A 22,764-nucleotide genomic window follows, 5' to 3' on the forward strand; every position below is an offset into this window, starting at 1 on the left:
TCTCCTCTTTCCTGCCAAAATCCAGTTCTGGCCAGTTCAGCTCATAACAGCTCGCTTCTCCCCTTTGTATACAGTACTCACGCTCTATCTAAAAATATCTCCGTTTCTTTGACAGTGACCAATCAAATCTCATTAGCAGAATTGCTTAAATTTATTTTCTATTTCTATTTCATTTACAATAATAAAAAACATATATCACAGTTCATTTAGGATATATTTACAAGTTATATAAAGAATTTATACAGAATAAATAACTAAAAAAAATTACAATTATTATTTCAATAAAAATTTAACAGTAAGTGTTTAATTTACAATTTACATAGGAGCAAACTTAGCTCAGGAAATACAATATATGTTAAATCATGAATGAAGTATTAATAAATCATAAAATTCTTCATTCACAATTTAACAGTATATGTGTGTGTGTAACAGTGACCACCTTCCCAATGAATTTGGACTCGACAGAGGTCTGCTAATAAATCCTTTGCTTTTTAGCAATAGTTCAAAAACCGAAGTTACTTCCAAGTGTTTTGAACTTAACCACATAAACCAATTTGTTTAATCTTAACTCACTTTGACAAGCGAAGTTTATAAAGTGTATGCCACTTTTTTTGTTCTTGTTTTCGAAGATTCATTAAGCTCCAGTAACTGTTCCTTTTTTTGAATCCAATATCAGACTGGAAGCAGTGACAGTGTGCATCTTCAATAAAATATTTCTGCTAACATTTTTGATAATTTAACTATTATGTCAAGGTTACTATGTTAAGTTAATACAACACTTCACATAAACTAAGAGAATAATTCTTCACAACATAATGCAGATCAGATATACAGAAATTCTTCTCTGCTTCTGATCTGATTTCAGAAATACATTAAAAACAAGTATAGGTGAGCTTTTCTTTCCAGAAATTCAGGAAACATGAACATACACATGTGACATAATACACTTACAAAACTGGCATTAACTGGTGTAATTTTACAACAACATATTCATTATTAGTAGAATTGTACCTTCATGGATTTTAAAGACTCCTCATGGGAGACTTATTTGCTATTGTGCATATTAGATGCACAACAGGAATAATAAAAGGCTGGATGAACAAGAGTTTACTATACTTTTATAAATTAATTAAAAAAAAAAATTAAAAAAAAAAAATATATATATATATATATTTAACAGGTAAAGATATAAAATGAAAATAATACAAATAAAAAATATATAGAATTGAAAGAATTAATAAGAGATATGTATTAAAAATTACATTTCCCTGAATATTACTAAGATTTTAAAATATCTAAGAAAAATTCTTGGGATAAAACATTTTTGTGAGATGAAAGACCTACAAAATATACAGAAGGGAATATAAACGAGGCACAATGCAATGCCAAAAGAAACACCCAAGATTTTTAAAACAGTGATAATTACCACAGTTATTATTGTTGATTACAATGAATCATTACAATAAATTCCATAGCTCTGTCCAAATAAGAAAAACAAGACTGATAGAGAACATAGATGCACGAGAAGAAAAATCTGAATTTCTTTGGGCTGAGGAAGAACTTAACAGAATAGACAAATTATGCTTTTACTCTGAATAAAACTTTTTACTTGATTGTAATCAACTTATATTTAAAATGCCAGTACATATTATTTGTTTCTGTCAAATTTCCTTCCTCAGGTATTTATGCATTATCAAATGCCATTTATTTTTTTTAACTATTGTCTATAAAATAGAACTGCACATTTAAAAAATATTACTATTATTAAAGCTGTCTATGCAGTTAGCTTAGTGGCTATGCGCTTTGCAACCATATGCCTGGGAAGGAATGTCCTAGGTTCAATTCCCGTCAACGACGTGAGGAGCTTAAGAATCTTCCTCAGTCATAGCCAAGTTACCCGGTCTTGGGCATGGACAGCAGGGTTTTTCCCCACAGTTTATCTGGGGTTTTTCATCCCGCAAGCAGGCAAACTGGTCCCATGAACACACACAGAATTACAGTCATGAATATCACCCTTAGGGGATGCAGCAGAGGAGTGGCAAACCGGCTGCATTAATACATCAGTAACTCCTCATTAGGAGGAGTTACTGATCTGTCCTAGGACAGACAAGAAGGATAGATAGATAGAGATTAAAGTTAACTTTTTAGAAGTTTAGAAGTAAAAAGTTAAACTCACCTATGAAGAGAAAAATAAAGGGGTCGAGGTTGAATCTGTTTAAATAGTTTGGCTTCCAAAACTGCTAAATCTCTAATAGTATTTAAAGCATTCTGTTAAAAAAAGAAATAAAATAATATATATATATATATATATATATAAATTGTCATCCATCAAATATAACAATCACATTACAACAAACTTGCTCATCATAACAAATTACCCAAAAAGAAGTCTTGACTAAAATCCCATCTTGGTACAATGCTATTATAAAGAAAACTGACTATAGTAAACTATCCTGTTATAAACTATTCCTCTCGTCCCATTGAGTGAACTGTAAGTCACTTAACATCTATCTTACAACTAGAAGTTTTTCTGCATGGCAATTGCAATTCCCATTACGAGTGAAGGTAACAACATAAATCCAAAATAGAACAATGTATACCATATACCAAACCAAATGGCAAACAGTGAATATACAAGCATGTTATTGTTTGTTACTGGCTAAAAGGGATCCCTAAAGGCTATCACTATATATGTCTATTTTATAAAGATTTAGAATTCCAATATTTATTTCTTATGTTTCAGACATGTATTGAAATATGGTGAATTATATTCACATCCTCTTTTCATATCAAATAATATATCATTAAGAAGGAATTTTAATTATGGCAATATGCACTGAAAGAAAAAGTCAGTTAATGAGAATAATAAAAGTGAATTTCTACAGATTATTATCTTAGGAAGTATGTAATAGAGGGACAAGAGTTCTGGATATCAAAGGATGCGAACGAAAGTTACAAAAGAAATGCAGCTATGACAGAAATATGAAAGGAAAGTAGTGACATTTTCTGTGCATGCAATATCTGCTACATCAGACGGACTGGATGATCTAGAGAGATTTGCATGAAAGAACATTTCAAAGATGTGGAAAAACAGTAGGCACAAATTAGGATTAGCATTTCATACCACCAAAGGAAAACATCAAGTACTGATAAGCTGCCGAAATGCTATGTGTCCAACCAGTGTAACAAAATTTAAGGTCTCATTTGAAACTAACAACTTCAGTCAACGAAGATCAAAGAGTTGCATAACTGTGAAATTTATAAACACATAACTATGTTTATAAGTAAATAAACTTTAATAGGTTATTTATTTTTTTAATTTATAATAATCTTGAAGATATATGCAGTAAGTCATAGGAAAAGATTGATCAAACTATTTTTTCTCTTCCCCCATCACTGATGTCCATTATTTTTGGTTCATACTGGATAAAGCCACATTGAATGACTCATGACTCATGCTACGGAAAACTTAAAGTCATATAATGGAATAATTTACTGAACACTTGACTACAATGTTTAAAGTGGTATAATAGATAGCATTTCCAGAGAGGCAGAGAGAATTATGTGTTTGAAAGTGATGAGTGTGCAGTGTTTAGAATACTGAGCAATATGGATGTCATAAGATTGAACAGGATCTTGCCATATATTTTAAGTGAATGTGCTAGGGAAATGAGAGCACCTTAACTCATTTATTTAATGATTCTTAGTGTTGGAAGAGTAATAGTGGAGTAGAAGGAAGGTAAAATTGTGTCAATACATATTGGGTGGTGCAAAAGCAGACATAATGAATTACAGATTTTGCATTTCTGAAGTAATTAAGATTTTGGAGAAATTAGGTTGTAGGATGCGATAAAGAGGAATATGATTTTTAATGAGAACCAGCATAGGTGTGTTAAGAGATGGTCGTGTTTTAGTAATCTAGTTGCATTTTAAAATGGGGTAATGTTTCACTAAAGCATTTTGCATTGCATCATCACAGATTAGTGTTTAAACTGCAACAACTGGATGTGAATAGCAGATTAGTGGAGTGGATAAAAGGCCAGTTAAATGATACTGTGAAAGTTTTATGAAGGTTGTAGTAATATCAATTTGTTTGCTAATGATACAAAGCTTGAAAAGTTATTCGAAATGTGGCCCTTAGGGGATTTCAATAAACTTTTGACATGGGGGATTACAGTTAAAGTAATTAAATGTAAGATTTTGCACTTAAGCTCTTCTGAGATGGGATAATTCAGAGATTGGAAACTTCATATTATATTGGTGAGAGTGTGCTGCAAGAAGTAGAAGAGGTAAAAGATCTTGAAGTAATAGCAGACAAGACATTAATATTTTGAGAGCATTTTGCAAAGGTAGTGACAACAACCCAGAGGACTTCTATAGTATACCTAGAGTGTACATAAGGTATACTTGTTTACTGGTAACTACACAAAAAATAAAACTTTAAACTAGAAAATTAAGAAACAGAAAAACTTACACTAGATGAAATATTTTCATTGCAAAATTGTTGCCCATGTATCAACTGCATCTTCATTACAAGTAAAAAATGGAACACGTAATGTACAAATTAAGAGAAAGATTCAAAAAAATTGCCACAACAGCTTTAGTAAGTACTATCTAGTATTTAATAAGTATTGTTCAATGGCAAATTGTTCAGGTTCATGATATTTGATATAAGTTTTAAGTTTCTCATGATCGAGGGCAAATATCCTGTGTCCAAAATAAGACAGACCACGAGAGGAAGAAATCAAGTTTGATGTGGAAAGCTAAGCAGAGAAACTACTCTTTTGGTGAAGAGAGAAATGTGGAGATTTCTAACAGAATGAAATGCCACATAAATGCTGAAAAGCTATATGATTCTTTTCTCACAAGACAGGAATCATATAGCTGCTGTTAATAAGGGTTTCACCAAAACCATTTCATTTGTCAAGAAGGCTGATTTAATTTGATATAACTCTTGATGTAATATAAATCATCTGCAGAACATGTATTGAGGTCTTAATAGTCCCAGTTATTTGACTAGGATGATAGTACAATTTTGCATGGATGTAACAGCCTATGGGAGTATTTTTGGTACCGAGAAAAGAAGACTGCCAATTGGTTGATGAAAGCTAATCCCCCCACTTTTTTTTTCTTTTCTGTTCTTTAATTTTTCACAATTATGTCAACTTACATTGTTATTTAAAGTCAAATTTTTAAAAGTTACTTGAATTTCTTTTATAGAGTCATATAAAGAAATTAATGGATATGAAGACTCACTGAAAACAATCAAACTAATTCTGAGATAAATGAATTTGCCTCTGTAGACGTCTAACGAATTAGAAAATGACTATCAAATGCTGCTAAAGGTGACTGATATGAAAATACATACATTAGTTATAGCCTGAATTACCTTTTTAGAATGTTAAAACATTAGCTTTTCTATACTTAACAAATTCTCCAGTTTGAATATTTTTCCACATAAATGCTGAAAAGCTATATGATTCTTTTCTCACAAGAAAGGAATCATATAGCTGCTGTTAATAAAGGTTTCACCAAAGCCATTTTATCCAAAATGGATAAAATGTTTTTTTTTTTTATTTTATTTTATCATACATAAAATTAATTGATTGGCAGATTACTTTCTACTTAAAAACAATATTGTCTTTACATATATTATTATTATTATCTCAAGATCCTCATAGAGTCAAAGACTCATCGTGGGAGGTTTCTTGTCATACACACAGCTCATCATATCATGCCTTAAATACCAAATTCTCTTCAGACACCACACTGTCTGGATATGCATTCCAATTATTCACAACTCTCTATGCAAAAAACCTGCTTCTTATTTCTTTGCTCACATCCTCTTTATAAAACTTCTAGGATGACCTTTTTGTTCTCCTCCATTTTATGAAAAACATCAACATTAATTCTATAAGAATCCCTTATCAACTTGTACATGTCTATCATATCACCTCTCTTACTCATATCCAAAAGACTGAAAATTGCATCTTCTCAATCTTTCTTCATACTCAACATTCCAGGGACACCAGAAATTACATCAATCACCTCTGGACCCTTTTGGTGCAAAAACCAAATCTGTGCACAGTACTCCATGTGTGGCCTAATGAAGGCCTTAAAAATGGAACCAGAGAACCTTGTTACTTCTACAAGTCAGTGTCTTCTGTATCATTGCCAGAATTCGTTATGTTGTCCTGACAATTTTGACAATGTCTCCTCTAAATTTTAGATCCTTATCCACCATCATCCCAAGATATATTTCCTCCACCTCCAACAATACATCCCCAACAAGAGTATTTACATCCCATCTTTGTTTTCCAAAATTTTAAATCTTACATTTTGCAACATTGAACTGACATCCCACTCTCTATTTAAGTCTTCTTGTAAAGTCACATCTGCTCTACTTCTCATAGTTCTTCCCAACTTTGCATGACCTGCAAACAACTAGGTATCCCCATTCTAATCTTCCCTAATATTATTGACACAGAGGTTAAACAGCAATGGTTCTAAAACAGATCCCCGAGGCACACCACTAGTGACTTTTCACTTCTGGGATATTGCTCCGCTATAAACAACTTGCTGATATCTATCAGATAGCCAATCTCCAATCCAATGCACTAGTCTAATATCTAATCTCATCTGCTCTAGTTTGACTATCAACTTATCATGTGGTAATTTATCAAATGCTTTTGCAAAATCTAAGTATTCTATTATATATCCAACTCTTTCATTCAATGCAGCTGTCACTTTATTATAAATAGATTACTAAAACATGACCTACCTTTAGCAAATCTATGCTGTCCATCAAAGATAATACTATTGTTGTCAACTCAATTCTGGATCCTGGTTTTCACTATCCTCTCAACTTTAATAAAAATAACTTACACACAGATTGGACTATAATTTGATACTTAAGTTCTGTTACCTCCCTTATGAAGCAGTACAATCTTCTCTTCCTTCTGCTCCTTTGGAACTTAACACAATGTAAGACTCATATTAAACAAATATGACAAGGCAGATGTCAACTCCCTGGCACATTCTTTCAAAATAAGTGGTGATATATATTATCAAGTCTCACAGCCTCACAGTTTAAGTGTCAAAGCTGTATAACTGAGAGGAGACCTCCACATAGCCTTTAAAGGAATGCGGAGAACCAACTAGGGCTTCTGACCAAATGTCCAATTTTCACCTTCTCGTGGTGCACCCTGTTGGGTATCTACTTGGATACTGAACGAACGAGGATGGGTTGGCAATTTGGGATTTAGCCGACAAATTGTATTCTTATTGGTTAAACCAAAATAAAAAATGATAGTACAACATGACAAAATTTCATGCCGGCTGGGGCGTCGCCTGGTAAAACAAGGCTCATGTTGTTTTTGCCAGGGAACCAGGGTGAACAGCAAAAAGTCAGCTACTGGAACAAATCTGAAAACAAACCATAACTCAATATCACCAGAGTTAAAAATTCTTACTATCAACGTAAGAAGCCTGAATGGCAAAGAAATGGAGGTAGCTGGGGAATTAGATAAGTACCAGATTGACATAATAGGGGTGACTGAAACAAAAAAGACAAAAACTGGTGAGATCTTTCTGAGCAATAAATACAAAATGTTATATTCAGGAAATGACAATCAAGGAAAAGAAGGAGTAGCCATAGTATTCAACACAAAATATGAGGCTCATCTTCTTGAATGGCAATCAGTCTCAAGTATTGTAATGTGGGCAAATATGAGAATGGGGAATTGGACAATGAGACTTATTTGTGCCTATGGTCCCACAGAAGGTTCTACTAAGATAGAAGTGGAGGAATTTTCTGCGGCTCTAGAGAAAGCTACTGACACAATGAAAAAGAAAAAGTTGGTCCTTGTTGGGGATCTAAATAGCAGAGTAGAAAATGATTGCCAGACATAAAAAAATATTTTGGGAAAATTTGGAGAAAAGAGCAAAGCTAATAATATTGGCAAATACCTGTTGAATTTCTGCTCAGGACATGGACTGGTTATTACTAATACCATGTTCCAACATAAAAATGTGCACAAATTCACATGGAGAGAAGAGGCAAGGAATAAGAAAAGTCTCATTGACTATGTTATTGTTGATAGTGATGTTTTCTCTCTGGTGCAGGACACCAGAATGTACAGAGGATTTGAAATTGAAAGTGATCACTATTTAGTCTTGAGCAGGATAAAATTGAATTTCATCTTGAAAAGAATAACATGTAAGAAAGTTTTAAGAAAGTTAGCAGCTCTCAGATGTGAACTGTAGACTAAAATACACAAAGATTATTGAATCAAAAATGAAAGAATTTGAGAACAGGAATCAAACCTTGCAGATTCAGTGGCAAACTCTGAAGAAAACATTGATTGATTCTGCCAGAGAGGCATGTGGTGAGGTTGTCTGCAAGGATAAAAAAATCAGAACTCCCTGGTGGACATAGGAAGTTAAAGATGCAGTGAAGGAAAAGAAGAAAGCATATCAAAAGTTACTGTCAAATAAGTCAGCTTGTGCTCTTAGAGAATATAGAGACAAATGCAAGAATGCTAAACACTGTGTAAAACTAGCTAAACAAAAGTCATGGGAGGACTTTGGCAAGAATATAGAAAATAAATATCAAGAAGGTGGCAAAATATTCTGGAGGTTGTTGAAGAATCTTAGGAATGGAGGAAAGAGTGCTGTAAAAGGAGTTAGAGACGATAAAGGTGACATGAAAACGGGAGAAAAAGATATCCTTGAAGTATGGAGTAATTACTTTGAAAAACTCTTAAATGAAACAAGCAGTGATGACAGCACAGTGGTAAAAAACACTGCCAGGCATACAGTCAGGAATACATATCCATACTTGAAGCCATCAAAGGCTTGAAATGTGGAAAGGCAGCAGGAGTAGATGATATTCGAATAGAAATGCTGAAGTATGATAGTATAAGAGTCTTACAGTGGCTGCACCACATAGTTCAGAAAGCCTGGACAGAGGGACGAATTCCCGATGATGAGTAGAGCTGTCATAGTACCCATATATAAAAGGGGAAATAACACTGAATGTGAGAATTACAGAGGTATTTCCCTACTGAGTGTTCCTGGCAAGATCTATGCAAAGTGTACTTGAGAAACGGTTGAGAAGAATTGTGGAAGAACAAGCTGAATTCAGGGCAAATAGAGGCTGTCATGATCAGATCTTCACTTTACGGCAAATAGTCGAGAAAGCATGGGAATATCTGTATTTAAGTTTTGTCGATTTGGAAAAGGCATATGACAAGGTGCCAAGAGAAAAGCTATTCAATACGCTGCAGTTATATGGCATCAATGGGGCATTATATCAAGCAATACTTAATCTTTATTTGAGTTGTAAGTCAGCAGTTAGAATTGATGGAAATACAAGAAGATGGTTTAATATTAAATCTGGTTTGAGACAAGGATGTACATTATCCCCTCTGTTATTCATTATCTATATGGATCATATTATGAAGGAAAGTGGTATTAAACATGATATCAAAATTGGAGATGTTAATGTCAGCTATTTGCTTTATGCGGACAATGTTATACTTCTAAATAAATCCGCTACAAGTCTGCAAGATTCTCTGACTAAATTGAATAGCTGTTGTAATAGATATGGTATGAAGGTCAGCAATAAAAAGACAAAGACAATGAAAATAGGCAGAATCATTGAAAACGTCAACTGTGTTGTGAATGGAGAACCTGTGGAACAAGTAAAACATTTCAGCTACTTAGGCAAGATTTTTACTGAAGATGGTAAATTAAATATAGAAATAAACAACCGAATCAGCAAAGCTGGTATGGTGGGAAGTCAATTTAATAAATTCATATGGAATAAGAGAGAAATTAGTCGGAACACTAAATCGGTGTTCAAACTAGTTTTAACTTATGGATCTGAGAGCTGGGTCAGAAGTAAAACACTTGACCAAAGACTAGAGACCGCAGATATGAGAGTCCTGAGAAAGATTAGAGGCGTGAACAGATGGCATCAATGGCAATATCATATTAAAAATGAGGATATTAGGAAAGAACTTGACATTGTCAGCATCCAGGAATGCGTTAGCAGAGCTAATCTCAGGTGGTATGGTCACTTAAATAGAATGGGAGAGGAAAGATTAGCAAAACAAGTGTTCTCTGCCAGGTTGGCAGCAAATCAACCCAGAGGAAGACCAAGATATAGGTGGATTGATACGGTACAAAGTGCCTTAGACGATAGAAATATAAGATCTGATAATGTGGAGTCTTGACAAGTAACAGACTGATTTGGAGGAAAATTGTAGATAGGAAGTTAGTAATGATGTAATTTTTTTCATATAGTGCTATGATATCCTGTAAACCCCTTGAGGGTACATGGCAGGAATTTGATGATGATGATGATGTCTCACAGCCTTATTAACATCAAGTTTGCTCAATTCCCCACATACCTCTTGCTCACTCACAGTTAGTCTCTCCTCCTCATCCACAGCTGTCAAACTCTCCATGATGTCCCACTCACAAGGATGTGCATGTGATTAACATCCTTGGATTCACAAGGAAAGACCTTTATGACCTTCTCTTCACCAAACAACACAAACAGATATAGAATTTCTTTGCTATTTCAGATTTCTGTCTGCCTGTCAGATTTGGTGTGACATGAATGTAGTCATTTGGAAATGAAAGTAGTCAACAGTTACTATTTTGTGTGCTGCTTGTTAATCTCTTTCACAAAGAATGCTTTTTTAAAATGTCAACCCACCTATGAAAGGCTGTAAAACTATACTGTGTGTGTGTGGGGGAGATGAATCTGACGGATGGATAGAACTGTAAAAAAGCAATGATTTGCACTCGAATGGATTTGGTACGAGTTATCTGAAGAGGTTGTTCAAGAGAGAGAGAGAGATTGCAATGGGAGAGTTAAAAGATGAATGAAAGACTTTATTATTAGCAACAGTCTTCCATGGAGACATGTCAGTGGGGACATCCGACTACTTAGTCGGATGTCCCCACTGACATAAGTTCATCAAACTCATGGATATGAAGCATAAATTAATTATATTTCTTAACCATCCCAAACAGCTACATGGATGAAATATAATTATTTTATGCTTCATATCCATAATATTTAAATGGATATGTTATTTCAATTTCAACAGGCACTTTGAATTCATGTTACTGATGTGTAAGCACATCAAGGCCAGTAAGGGGATTAAACTCATTCAACATTTCTGCACTCGTCACACTCTCAAGCAAAGCATTCCACTCACTAACCACTCTCCATGGAAAGAACCTGCTCTCTTCACCTCTTTACACAGTTTCTAGGGATGGACTCTTGTTCTACCCTTCTTCCCCCATTCTATGAATAAAAGTCTCTTTCGTGTTAACATAAATAACAACCCTTTATTTCAGTTTAATCTAGTAACAATCCCATATCCTCTTCCTATTCACAAGGCTCTCTGCAAATGGCACTACTTCAATCTATCCTTATACCCTATCACTCTATTTTCCATAGACAGGAAACCATGTTCAATCTTCCCTGGACATTTTCCAATATATCATCATTCCCATGAACACCAAGTGACTCAAAAATAGCAGTTTCTTCTAGTAACATGTCTGAATAGCTATAGCAGTACATACAGCAGTGTCTGAAACAAACTGTTATGCAAACAGTTCTTGCATCAAAATGGCTTATAATTCCGAGTTGCTCAACATTTGAAACCAGTGACAAAAGGAAGAAACACATCAGTTTCCTTGGACTGGTAATGTTAATTGAAGTGACCTAAAGCCAGACTTGAGTGTCAGTAAATCATCTTGTACACCTTCAGAAATTCCTTTACTTCAGTAATAATTTAACCATTCCAGAAGGCAAAACAAACAGACTTTATAAAATAGGATGTGACTGATTATTTGGTGCAGAAATTCAAAACAATGTACATTCCAGAAAAGCTTTCTCACTTGAAGGAGTATGCTGAAGTGGAAAGGACATTTGAAGATCAAGATTTAGCAACCTGATAATTCAGATAAATATGGAATTACAATGCACATTTTTGCAGAATCGTGCTCTTGCTATGTTTGGAATTAAATTATCAAATATACTCATGAATGGATGAGCCTGTAAAAAGTGACGGATACAGTAAAAGATCTGCTGGGAAAAGGATACAAAATATACAAGAACAATTATGACAATACAGTCCAGTTATTGCTAGATCCATTAAAGGAGAACATTTATATTTGTGGAACCTTTTTCTCTGTATAGGGATTGGGAACATAAACAGATGAAATCAGCTGTAAGAAAGACAGAAGAAACCTACTTCTTGAGAAATGCCAACTGCATTTGCTGATGTGACAAGACAAGAGAATAGTAAAAGTAATTTTCAAAATGTATTATGACAACAAATAAAGGAAGAACAACAGAAAACAGTTGGCATTTCTCAAGAAGTAGGTTTCTTCTGTCTTTCTTACAGCTGATGAATGCATTTAACCTCATTCATCAGAAATAGAAATGAGGATCAAAAAATAAAAGGGAAATGAACAAGAAAAGATAAGTCCTTCATTTATAATGGATTACAATAAGCATATGAAAGGTGCAGATAGAGCTGATCAAATGTTCAAATATATTCTTGCATAAGAAAAATAATGAAGTGGATAAAGAAATTACTTTTCATTTGTTGCACATACAATATATTACCACAAGGCCTTCGTAGTGTATAAAAAAAAAGTTTCCAGAATCTCTAGATTTTATGTTGCACCATACCAGAGATTGATAACAGGATATAAAAAGAAATAAATTTCTCTTTAACCCAATCAATGTTTGGATAATTTAAATCACGTATAATGATTACATATTTAGTACCCATCAAGGTAAATTGGCAATGCATTTCACCATCCCCAACAGTTGAACCACTATATTTGTAACAAAACCATATATTTCATCCTGTTAGGTTTCACTTCACACTAGATAGCCTCAAATGTACTACTACATGGGACATTATTACCATTATTGCTTTCATGCATTTCTACCCAACTGGACTCAAGTCATCTGACATCATTAGTAGTTCAAATCAGTACCCCACCACCCCACTCATCTCTTCTGTCATTCCAAAAAAACTTTTTACACTTGTTCCGAGTTACAACATCTGATTACGGTAGCCAGGTTGGCTACAATGTATTCAATAAAGCAACAAACTCAACCCCTTTGTTATGGATGCTCCTGGCATTTGTGTATATACATAAAAAATTACCACCTGGCTTTTTCTTATTTTCACATCTACAGTCTGTTTGGCCCTGTTGGACAACATTCTCTTTTCTCTCTGCCAAATATATTAAAAGGTCTGAACCCAGAGAGTATATTTCCACTCCTTTTCCCAGATCCAGAACCATGCTCAATGCCATTCATATCATTATCATGTTTGCATACTATAGCTGAACTTACATACCCTCATTTTCAACATTCCTCCCATTATAATCTACTTTCCCTGACTCTTTGCATTAGGTCTCACCCCAGTAATCAATCCATCAGAGTTTGCAAATGGGTCTCCCAGGCTTGATTTTTGAACTTGTCCATTTTTTCTTGAACAATATTTGTATACTAGAGTCTACAGTTCACCTCTGAAAGCAGTTCTACTATGATTTGTTTTAAAACTTCTTTACACATGTTTGTGTTCAATATGATATTCAGTTTTATCTAGCTTAAATCTAAATGGTGGTCAATCAATCTAATAAAAACAGATTTTTATATGGAATAAAAACTAATGTACAGATATTCTTTTAAAACTATATTCAGTTAGTGGGGCAATGGGTAATTGGGATTAAACAATACACATTAACTTATCAGAGACTGAATTAAATTAGATTAAATATAACAAGAACATTTGGAAATTATCTACACAATAAATGGTTTCAGAATGATTAACATGCATTTGAAAAAAAAAAAAAAAAAGCTAAACGATACCACTGCAGTAATTTTTATTCACAATGTACTGAATTAAATAAATTTAATTAAATACAGTCATACCCCAACTTATGTGAATCCAGAGTTATACGCAGTTTCTTATATGTATTCCTGTCCCGCTTCACCACTAGTCGTATCTTTCAGGTGCCAGCTGCATTCGCCATTGTCGCACATGCTGTGAATAAGCACTGATGTGTTTCGCACGGTCTCCATTCATACACGGTTTTTATAGTCTACAAACCTTGCGATTGTTTAATGTTATGTTCATAATAAAAATTTTATCACATAAAAAATAATAATGCCATCCAAAAGAAGCAAGTCCGATTCTTCTAACTGCTAGCAAGAAACGAAAAACATTGCCTTTGGAAACAAAACTCAACATTATTAAAGATTTTGAAGGCGGAATGAAAATTTGTGAGCTAGCAAAGAAGTTCGATCTACAGGAATCCACAGTAAGAAACAATCATAAAAGAAAGGTTTACAGATTTTGGAGGACATAGATTCTAACGAGGAACGAATTGTAGCCACAAAGCAAGGAATAAAAAAATCATTAGCTTGCTATGAAGAAATTTTGCATGACAAGAAAAAGACATTATGCCGTCAGATGAATCTATTAGATTTTATGAAACCATCGACATCAAAATAACTTTCTTTTTTTTATGTACGAAAAACTACAATTATGATTATATTTCTTAAAAAATATAGGTGTTTTTTGTAAACCTTTGGTCCCAATTGTATGTTTGTATATATAAATTACATGCAAAATTTTACCCCGAGTTACTTGAATTCGACTTACCCGCTTTTTGTTGGTCCCACCTACCACGTAACTTCGGGGTTTTACTGTATTAACAAAAAGTTCATATTGGTTATATACTTTGAACAATAAATTACCTTATTTGCCAATTTCATGGATTTTTGAAGTTTTTCAACATTTTGAAGTTGTTCTTCTGGACTGCACCTATGAAAAAGCCAAAATTATTAAGTAACTAGATTATCAAGTAACTTCTAAATTAAGCAAAAAAATCTGATAGAACACTTCTTAAAACAATACCTTTAAGACCAAATGAGTTTTTTGACTCCATAAAGACCTGTGGCATTAATCCAGCAAGTGCCCTTACTTAATATTCAAAATTAATATCCAAAAATACTAGCCATGTGGGAATACTGATTATTAAGTTATGAGTGAAAGAATCAAGTCATAGTTTTAGTCCTAAAGAAATTGTCTTCAAAACATCTATGACAGAAAACTTCTGTGTCTGTTCTCCAATGATAGACAATGGGTTACATTTAAAGTTTTTCTTTTTTTTTTAAAGTTATTGACATATTATTTAATGCTTGTGGCTGCTTAAAAATAATAATTGCATCTCTTCAGTTTTTTTAAATGATTTATTTTAATTGCTTTTAAAAGTTACTTTTTTTTATAATATCAAGTAAGCCCATCCATATATTTTAAGCTAATAATGATAAAATGAAAAATCATACAAACATTAAATTAAAAAATTCTGCTAAAACATATGAATATTCATGTGAAATTTTGCTATAAATTTGGTTGGGTGTTCGATGTTAATTGTTATTGCAGTTTTAATATTCTCCTTCTTCTAATTATGTAATCTTTTGGTTTTTTAAAGATGAAAATGCTCTTACATATTAAAATGCTGTAATTATAATATTAAAAGACTGTAAAGATCTAAAAAAGGATTGAAGAAACTTCTTGGAAATGGCAAAGATGCTTGCACAATTGCAATATCTAGGGATTAATCTCAGAAGTCTAAAATGCTGATAGAACTGTTCTAGCCACCACAATCTGGAATGAGCAGAACAGCATCCAAATGGGCTTGTTAGTGGATTTGAATATATCCTAGCCAACTGGCATTAGACTGTTGGACTAGAGGAAACTATCTAGGCATGAACTAACACACAAACATAGGCTGAGGTGTTATCGGATTACTAAGAGAAAAGGCCAAACCTCTGTTCTACTAGGCACAACTTGGTGGTAGATGAGTTTCATTAATCCATGTAACACCACCACTTCACTTACTGGAAGCTGGGAGTGACCAGAATCTATGTTTGCATTCCAGACCATGAATGATCTTTTTAGAATTATGGAAGACACAATATTTTTTCTTTTTGAGGGTATAGGTTTAGAACATTTATTCTACAGACCAATTACTAGATATTATACCAGACACTCTAATAATGATTTAGGAGGCTTCCAGTTTAGTGCTGGTGATTAATCCGACTGCCGCTGTTCTAAGAGGTATGCCTGGATGGAGTTTGGTAGTGATATGTGAGGGGGGGAAGCATTGCTGAGGCCCACAATTTGTAGAGGGGGTGGATGAAGTTTGTGTGTTTGATTCAGTGAAGAATCAATTACTGTATATTCCATATTCCACTGGTTATATAACAAATAACAGGCCTCCCAAAACCTTCCGATTCATTTGAGTTACTCAACGATGCTTATATATATTTACAGTATGAAAAACATCTACTATTCACAAATGGAATGCAGATTTCAGTTCTGCTCACCTGTTTTTCCCAGTTATACATGATTCTTTCTGCCTCAAAGGTGATATTAGTGACTATATGTGCTCAGACATACCATATCAGAGCTAAAAATCTCTTAGTCCCCATTTTACCATTTATCTGTTGCCACTATTGCTCTTTTAATGCCACCAACTATTCTGAGCTTATTGATTTCCTTTCTATAAAAATTGCTTTTCTCCAGTCCAACTTTTCTTATAGTGAGGTCATCACCATTGGACATTTTAATATTCATAATTCCTACCAGCTTTCCTTTTTCAAATGCACAGATCAAGCAGACAGAGATTCTGAGACATTTGCTATCACTAATGATTATAAATAAATTGTTCATATGCTTACCAGAATCCAAAGTACTGTCTGAATACTTTAGATCTCTTCCTCACTAGTGACTTTCTGAATGTAGGCAATTCAGACCGCAATCTAGTGTTGATTTTTCCTCCTCCTGTGGAGCAACAATCACACACACACACACACCCTCCTCACTTGGCATTAATAAGAATGTAAAGGGGGGATGATCTTTTTGACTTTTATGGGACATTTCCTTAGTTGGATTATAGTTTTCAGTCCTTTAATCCAAACGCTTGCACTGAATACATCACTGAAGCAATTCTTACCGATATGTTTATACCAAAGCACAAAATAGCCAAACGTAAATTATCAAAATACCCAAAATTGATCTTGAAAGGGCTAAAATTAGGAAGTTTGTTTCATGTATTAGTATGCAAAAACTACACTGTTTTTGCGTACTAATTGTTCTATTGCAATGTTACCCACAGAAAAATTCAACCTTCTGTCTTCTTATCTCCTTCAAATTCTATAGACAGTCATGAGCAAATATTTTCCTACCATCATTCCACATAAACATTCAACATTCCCTTTGATTTTTCACTAGAAGGAGATCAGAAACCTTATCCAAACTGGATAAGGTTCCTCTTGGTCTCCTGATAGTATTTCTGATTGTTCTGATGCTTTGTCCTTCAGAGTTGACTCCAGTTCTACAGCTGCTTTAATTTATAAGAGCAACTATAGTTGCCTTTTTTTTTATACCCTCTCATTTTTTATACTTTTTTTTTAATACTCTCTCATTCCACTGTTATTTGTCTATCATGTATCCTGGAAATTACCATATCAACCCATTACAAAGAAAGCCAATAAATCTTTGTCATCTATTTACTGTATAATTTCATCCACTTCAGTTCTTTCTAAAGTAAGGCAAAAAAAAAACTATTAATACACAACTTCTACACTACCTTAAAGCCTACCAAGTAATAAATAATTGCCAGTATGGATTCCGTAAAAATTATTGAACATCAGGGCTCTCTTGCTTAGATACCTTTGGACCAATCAGTATTATCCCATGACACTTCCATGGAGTCTGATGGACTCACTGCATGCGACTACTCTACACAACATAACACTACACAATCTACTTCCTGCACTGCACAATTTATGCTGTACAATCCAATATCTGCACTAAACAACATCTCAGGGAGTGCTTAAGGGTCAAAGCTGTATAACTGAGAGGAGACCTCCACATAGCCTTTAAAGGAATGCAGAGAGCTGACCAGGGCTTCTGACCTAATGTCCAATCCTCACCTTCTCGCAGTGCACCCTGTTGGGTATCTACCTGGATACTGAACAAACAAGGATGGGCTGGCAATTTGGGATTTAGCCAACCAAATTGTATTCTTATTAGCTTAAACCAATATAGAAAATGATGGTACAACATGACAAAATTTCATGCAGGCTTAAACAAGGTTAAACAAGGCCGCCGTTGTTTTCGCCATGGAACCATGGTGAACAGAGAAAAGTCAGCTACTGGAACAAATCTGAAAGCACACTCCAACTCAACATCAACAGAGTTAAAGATCAGTACTATCCACATAAGAAGCCTGAATGGCAAAGAAATGGAGCTAGCTGATGAATTAGATAAGTACCAGATCAACATAATAGGGGTGACTGAAACAAAAAAGACAAAAACTGGTGAGACCTTTCTGAACAATAAATACAAAATGTTATATTCAGGCAATGACAATCAAGGAAAAGAAGGAGTAGCCATATTATTCAACACAAAATACGAGGCTAATCTTCTTGAATGGCAGGCGATCACAAGTAGAGTGATGTGGGCAAATATCAGAATGGGGAATTGGACAATGAGACTTATTTGTGCCCATGGTCCCACAGAAGGTTCTACTAAGGTAGAAGTGGAGGAATTTTTTGATGCTTTAGAAAGAGCAACTGACACAATGAAAAAGGAAAAGTTGGTCCTTGTTGGGGATCTAAATAGCAGAGTAGGAAATGATTGTCAGACATACAAAATATTTTGGGAAAATTTGGAGAAAAGAGCAAAGCTAATAATAATGGCAAATACCTGTTGGATTTCTGCTCAGGACATGGACTGGTTATTACTAATACCATGTTCCAACATAAAAATGTGCACAAATTCACATGGAGAGAAGAGGCAAGGAATAAGAAAAGTCTCATTGACTATGTTATTGTTGATAGTGATGTTTTCTCTCTGGTGCAGGACACCAGAGTGTAGAGAGGATTTGAAATTGGAAGCGATCACTATTTAGTCTTGAGCAGGATAAAAGTGAATTTCGTATTGAAAAGAATAACATGTAAGAAAGTTTTAAAGCAAATAAAAGTTGAGCAGCTCTCAGATGTGAACTGTAGACTAAAATACACAAAGATTATTGAAGAAAAATGAAAGAGTTTGAGAACAGAAACCAAACCTTGGATATTCAGTGGCAAGCCTTGAAGAAAACCCTGATTGATTCAGTCAGAGAGGCATGTGGTGAGGTTGTCTGCAAGGATAGAAAAATCAGAACTCCATGGTGGACATAGGAAGTTAAAGAGGCAGTTAAGGAAAAGAAGAAAGCATATCAAAAGTTACTGTCAAATAAGTCAGATTGTGTTCTTAGACAATACAGAGACAAATGTAAGAAAGCTAAACACTATGCAAAGAAAGCTAAAACTAGCAAACAAAAGTCATGGGAGGACTTTGGCAAGAACATAGAAAATAAATATCAAGAAGGCAACAAAATATTCTGGAAGGAAGTTGTTGAAGAAGCTTAGAAATGGATGAAAGAATGCTGTAAAAGTATTCTGAAAGTTAGAGATGATAAAGGTGACATGAAAACAGGAGAAAAAGATATCCTTGAAGTATGGAGTAATTACTTTGAAAAACTGCTAAATGAAACAAGCAGTGACGACAGCACAGTGATAAAAAACATTGACCAGGCATGCAGTCAGGAATACATATCCATACTTGAAGTAGAAAAAGCCATCAAAGGGTTGAAATGTGGAAAGGCAGCAGGAGTAGATGATATTCGACCAGAAATGCTGAAATATGGTGGTATAAAAGTCTTACAGTGGCCGCACTGCATAGTTCAGAAAGCCTGGACAGAGGGACAAATTCCCGATGATTGGAGTAGAGCTCTAATGGTACCCATATATAAAAAGAGAAATAAAACTGAATGTGAGAATTACAGAGGTATTTCCCTACTGAGAGTTCCTGGCCAGATCTATGCCAGCATACTTGAGAAATGGTTGAGAAGAATTGTGGAAGAAAAGCTTGGTGAAGAACAAGCTGGATTCAGGCCAAATAGAGGCTGTCAGGATCAGATCTTCACTTTACGACAAATAGTCGAGAAAGCATGGGAATATAACAAAGATCTGTATTTAAGTTTTGTCGATCTGGAAAAGGCATATGACAAGGTGCCAAGAGAGAAGCTATCCAATATGCTACAGTTATATGGTGTCAATGGGGCATTATATCAAGCAATACTTAGTCTTTATTTGAGTTGCAAGTCAGCAGTAAGAATTGAAGGAAGTACAGGAAGATGGTTTAATGTTAAATCTGGTGTGAGACAAGGATGTACATTATCCCCTCTGTTATTCATTGTCTATATGGATCCCATTATGAAAGAAAGTGGTATTAAACATGATATCAAAATTGGAGATGTTAATGTCAGCTCTTTGCTTTATGCGGACGATGTTATACTTCTAAATAAATCCGCTACAAGTCTGCAAGATTCTCTGACTAAATTGAATAGCTGTTGTAAGAGATATGGTATGAAGGACAGCATTAAAAAGACAAAGACAATGAAAATAGGTAGAATTGTTGAAAATGTCAATTGTGTTGTGAACGGGGAACCTGTGGAACAAGTAAAACAATTCAGCTACTTAGGCACGATTTTTACTGAAGATGGTAAATTAAATATGGAAATAGACAACAGAATCAACAAGGCTGGTGTGGTAGGAAGTCAATTGAATAAATTCATATGGAATAAGAGAGAAATTAGTCGGAACACTAAATTAGCTGTTTACAAGACAGTGTTCAAAACAATTTTAACTTATGGATCTGAGAGCTGGGTCAGAAGTAAAACACTTGACCAAAGACTAGAGACCGCAGATATGAGAGTCCTGAGAAAGATTAGAGGCGTGAACAGATGGCATCAATGGCAATATCATATTAAAAACGAGGATATTAGGAAAGAACTTGACATTGTTCGCATGCAGGAATGCATTAGCTGAGCTAATCTCAGGTCATATGGTCACTTAAATAGAATGGGCTAGGAAAGATTAGCAAAACAAGTGTTCTCTGCCAGGTTGGCAGGAAAACGACCCAGAGGAAGACCAAGATATAAGTGGATTGATACGGTACAATGTACCTTAGACGATAGAAATATAAGATCTGATAATGATAATATTGGAGTCTTGACAAGTAATAGACTGATTTGGAGGAAAATTGTAGATGGGAAGTTAGTAATGATGTAAATTTTTCATGTAGTACTATCATATCCTGTACACCCCTTGAGGGTACATGTCAGGAATTTGATGATGATGAACAACATCTTAGGTGGCACTGCCATGTCACATATACAAGACGAGCCATATCTCATCTATGCACAGTGGGCACAAAACAGAAAATTACAGCAACAACTATAAGAAATGCAACAGAGTGGAGACGCAGCATGGACAATTAACTATAAAAAAAGAGTACTAATGCAAATCTAGTCCTATTACTAGCCAGCTTGAAAACTCAAACTCTATCACTGCATAGGGAATGTGAGTGACTGATGCAGTCAACAATAAATCTTACATAATTTTTCTAATACACAACACTAATATACATGGCCTCTGTTCAAACCTGAATGATGTCCATTTCCATCTTCAGTCTACAATACCCTACTTACTTTTCCTGACAGAAACCCAAATTTCTACTTCCCAGAAAGTCCAAGCATTACTCACCTCAACTTTCCCAGTTATACACACTTTTTAACTCATTTCATCCGAAAGGTGATGTCTGTGCATATGTTTGCTCCGCAATACCATGTCAAAGAATGCCAACCTGGTATCTCCTGATTTTTACCTTTTCTGGCTGAAAATCTCTGTACTACCCCATTACATCAACTTCACTAATGCCACAAACCATTCTGAACTTTTTGATTGCCTTTCCTGAAAAGTTTATATTCTTCAATCCAACTTTCCTAACAGTAAGGTCATTTACCTGGAGACTAATTAATGTTCAAAACACTATTTGGCTTTTCTACTCCAATTACACAGAACAAGCAGGTAGAGAGAGGCTGAGTCATTTGCCATCAGTATTAGTGATGGCAAATGTCCTTACAACATGGTGTAAGGTCCTTACAACGACCTTACACCATGTGCCTACCTGAATACCAGCAATCTCAACCACTCTCAAAATACCTTAGACCTCTTCTTCACCACTAGTGATCCATCCAAGTACACTGTTAACATAGTCTGTCCACTAGGTTGCTCTGACCACAATCACTCACATCTGCACATCGCATGGTATTACAAGAAAGCCAAGTGGGATTATCAATGCATCTACTATGCCACATTTCATTGGATCGATTATTGTTTCCTGCTATCTGACTCATACCTATTGAATCTTCATATGTGAGTTTGCCGTTATTAATTTTGTATCGATATGTCTACTCACAGTATACCTCTTTTAAAACCTATGCGCTGAACATATCACCAAAATAATTCTTATCAGCATGGAAACATTTATTCCCCATTCCATCCTAAGTTCCTATCGATACAAAATTAATAACGGAAAAAACTCACATACAAAGATTATTTAATAGTATAATTTTCGCCTGTGTGTCACAGGCATCTTCAGTACATTAAGCTAAAATTAAACAATAACTGACAATTCCAAAAAGCGCCACCTAAGTAGCTGTTGTAAGATAACTAAAAAGGTCAATAACTTTCCAAAAAAATAAAATAAATAAATAAAAAAAAAATAAAAATAAAAATAAATAAAAAAAAAT

General features: G+C 34.4%; 1 protein-coding gene across 1 annotated transcript in view; it reads right to left on the reverse strand.

Annotated features, from left to right (window-relative positions):
• The window catches only part of LOC150098916 (alanyl-tRNA editing protein Aarsd1), a 113,095-nt gene that overhangs the window by 54,478 nt on the left and 35,853 nt on the right, over positions 1-22,764 (reverse strand). Inside the window, exons 7-8 of the mRNA XM_090405029.1 lie at positions 14,810-14,876; positions 2,177-2,268 (exon numbers count right to left, since the gene is read on the reverse strand). Coding sequence (XP_090261155.1) covers positions 2,177-2,268; positions 14,810-14,876 — 159 coding nt within the window. The remainder of the gene's footprint in view (positions 1-2,176; positions 2,269-14,809; positions 14,877-22,764) is intronic.

Source organism: Typopeltis vanoorti, chromosome 15 (assembly GCF_054136105.1).
Source record: "Typopeltis vanoorti isolate ZY-2024b chromosome 15, IOZ_Tvanoo_1.0, whole genome shotgun sequence".
Lineage (NCBI taxonomy): Eukaryota > Metazoa > Arthropoda > Arachnida > Uropygi > Thelyphonidae > Typopeltis > Typopeltis vanoorti.